The sequence below is a fragment of the Oryza sativa genome, chromosome 11 (assembly GCF_034140825.1).
Source record: "Oryza sativa Japonica Group chromosome 11, ASM3414082v1".
Classification (NCBI taxonomy): Eukaryota; Viridiplantae; Streptophyta; class Magnoliopsida; order Poales; family Poaceae; genus Oryza; species Oryza sativa.
This window is the reverse complement of record NC_089045.1, coordinates 21,237,645-21,239,471: the sequence shown is the minus strand read 5'-3', so window position 1 is coordinate 21,239,471 and position 1,827 is coordinate 21,237,645. Positions and strand designations below refer to the sequence as shown.

The following is a 1,827-nucleotide window of genomic DNA, read 5'->3' as shown; positions in this document are numbered from 1 at the left end:
TTGTTCCCATTTTGCAGAAAAATCAGTGCAAAAATAGCAGTGAGTGGTATTGTTCCAGAATTGCAGAAACTTAAATGCATCACACCATATTTGGGCAGAAATAGAACACAACATTTAGAGATAATAAGTAGCCATTTCATTGCAAGACAATATATATTATCCAAAAGGACATAGTAGCTGGAGGTACTGCAATACATGGCATAAACAAGGTTAAGTGCTATCTGTAGCTACATAACCAGAAACATAGTTGTTTAGCAAAAGTATCTATACGTAGACCTATCTATTATGAACAAAATGTGCATCATTGGTTGCCATCAGGTCACTGTCATATATCCCTGGAAGCATCATCTCCCTGGAAGCAGAACCTAGGTCACTGCTTGGTTGGTGAAGTCGTCTTCTTCTTCCTGGAAGCAGCACCTGCATCAGTAGGACCAACCTCTGTTCTTTTGCTCTTAGCACCAACATTTGCTTTCTTCTTTGCCTTGGTTGTCTTTGATCTACCTTCTTTGGATGCAGTGGTAAGTACAACTGGTCTTGCAGTAGGTTGGTTCTGTTGGATGAAAACACAATCTGGCAATGGCCCATGCTGCTGAGTCAATTGGCTGGGCTGTGAAGACTAAAATTTTGTACAACCAAAATTACATGCAGAGTTAGTGAACTCCAACAGAATTTTATTGTCAGTTTCAGAAACAATGTATTGAAGAACATGTGAATCATTCATTTGTATTAGCTGAAAGGAAGTTTACCTCTGCCATCATGTGATTGAGCATGGTGTCATTCATCTCAGCTAGTAAAGTTTCCCTCCAGGCTGTGGTCTCATCATATCCTGCAACTTCATGTGGTTAGTACAAATGAAATCATTGATGTAAAATCTGTTAAGGATAATTTTTACCTGTGTCAGATTGGGCTCCTGACTTTCTCCAGCTATAGCTTTCTTTCTAACCTGAATATTTGGTTTGATTCCTTTCTTCCTCATTTCACAACCTTTCTTATTGTGGTTTGCCTCATGACAATAACTGCAATGGATGGTAACTCCATGCTTGCTGAGTTTTGGACCAGATTTTCCATGCACTTCTGTAGGTTGCTTCCTTCTAGTTTTTTTGGGCCTTCCAACCTTTTTTTCATACACAGGAGGCAGAATTTGTGGTTCATTCATCTTCTCCCACTTGGCCTTGTCACTACATGGCATGATGTTGTTGGCATACACACTTTTGAAAGCTTCAATTGAGTAGCAGAATGGTAGAAGATCTTGTTCTAACAGTCTCTCTTCTCTTATGCAAGCTATGGCACGACAACAAGGGATGCCTGTAAGGTCCCATCTTCTACAATCACAATGTTTGCTGACTACATCGACAATAAAGGTGGACTGTCTTTCTTGGACTTGGAATATTCCCTTTCTAGCAGGCAAGACATAACAAATGTTTGCCTGGTCAGGAAACTTCAATAGCTTCTTCTTGATTTTAGGACATAATGGCCCTTCCCATTTCTCTGCTTCTTTCTGCTTGTTGTAAAACCTAGTCATCAACTAACTTGCCCTTGATCTTCTCCATCATGCTCAGGATTGGAAGCTCTCTAGCCTTTAGGATGTATTTGTTGAAGACTTCACAACAGTTGTTAAGCAGTATGTCACACTTAGGAAATTCACTAAAAAATGCTCTAACCCAAGTATTTGGTGACATCTCTCCCAACCAGTTATAAGCATCCTCATTCAGAGCCTTCATCTCATCCATATTTCTATTCCATTCTAAGACAGAACTAGATCTAGCACATGCCCAAAGTTGGTTCTTAAGATTCTCACCTTTAAACAACATCTAGAAATTTTGGTAC

At 39.6% G+C, this 1,827-nt stretch overlaps 1 protein-coding gene across 1 annotated transcript; it reads right to left on the bottom strand.

The window, feature by feature from the left end:
• Positions 1-370: 370 nt before the first annotated feature.
• On the bottom strand, positions 371-1,522 carry LOC136354199 (uncharacterized). Its single transcript, XM_066305887.1, has 2 exons — positions 893-1,522; positions 371-616 (listed from the first exon to the last, which is right to left on the bottom strand). Exons 1-2 carry the CDS (start codon positions 1,520-1,522, stop codon positions 371-373), a joined length of 876 nt encoding a protein of 291 aa, XP_066161984.1.
• Positions 1,523-1,827: the final 305 nt, after the last annotated feature.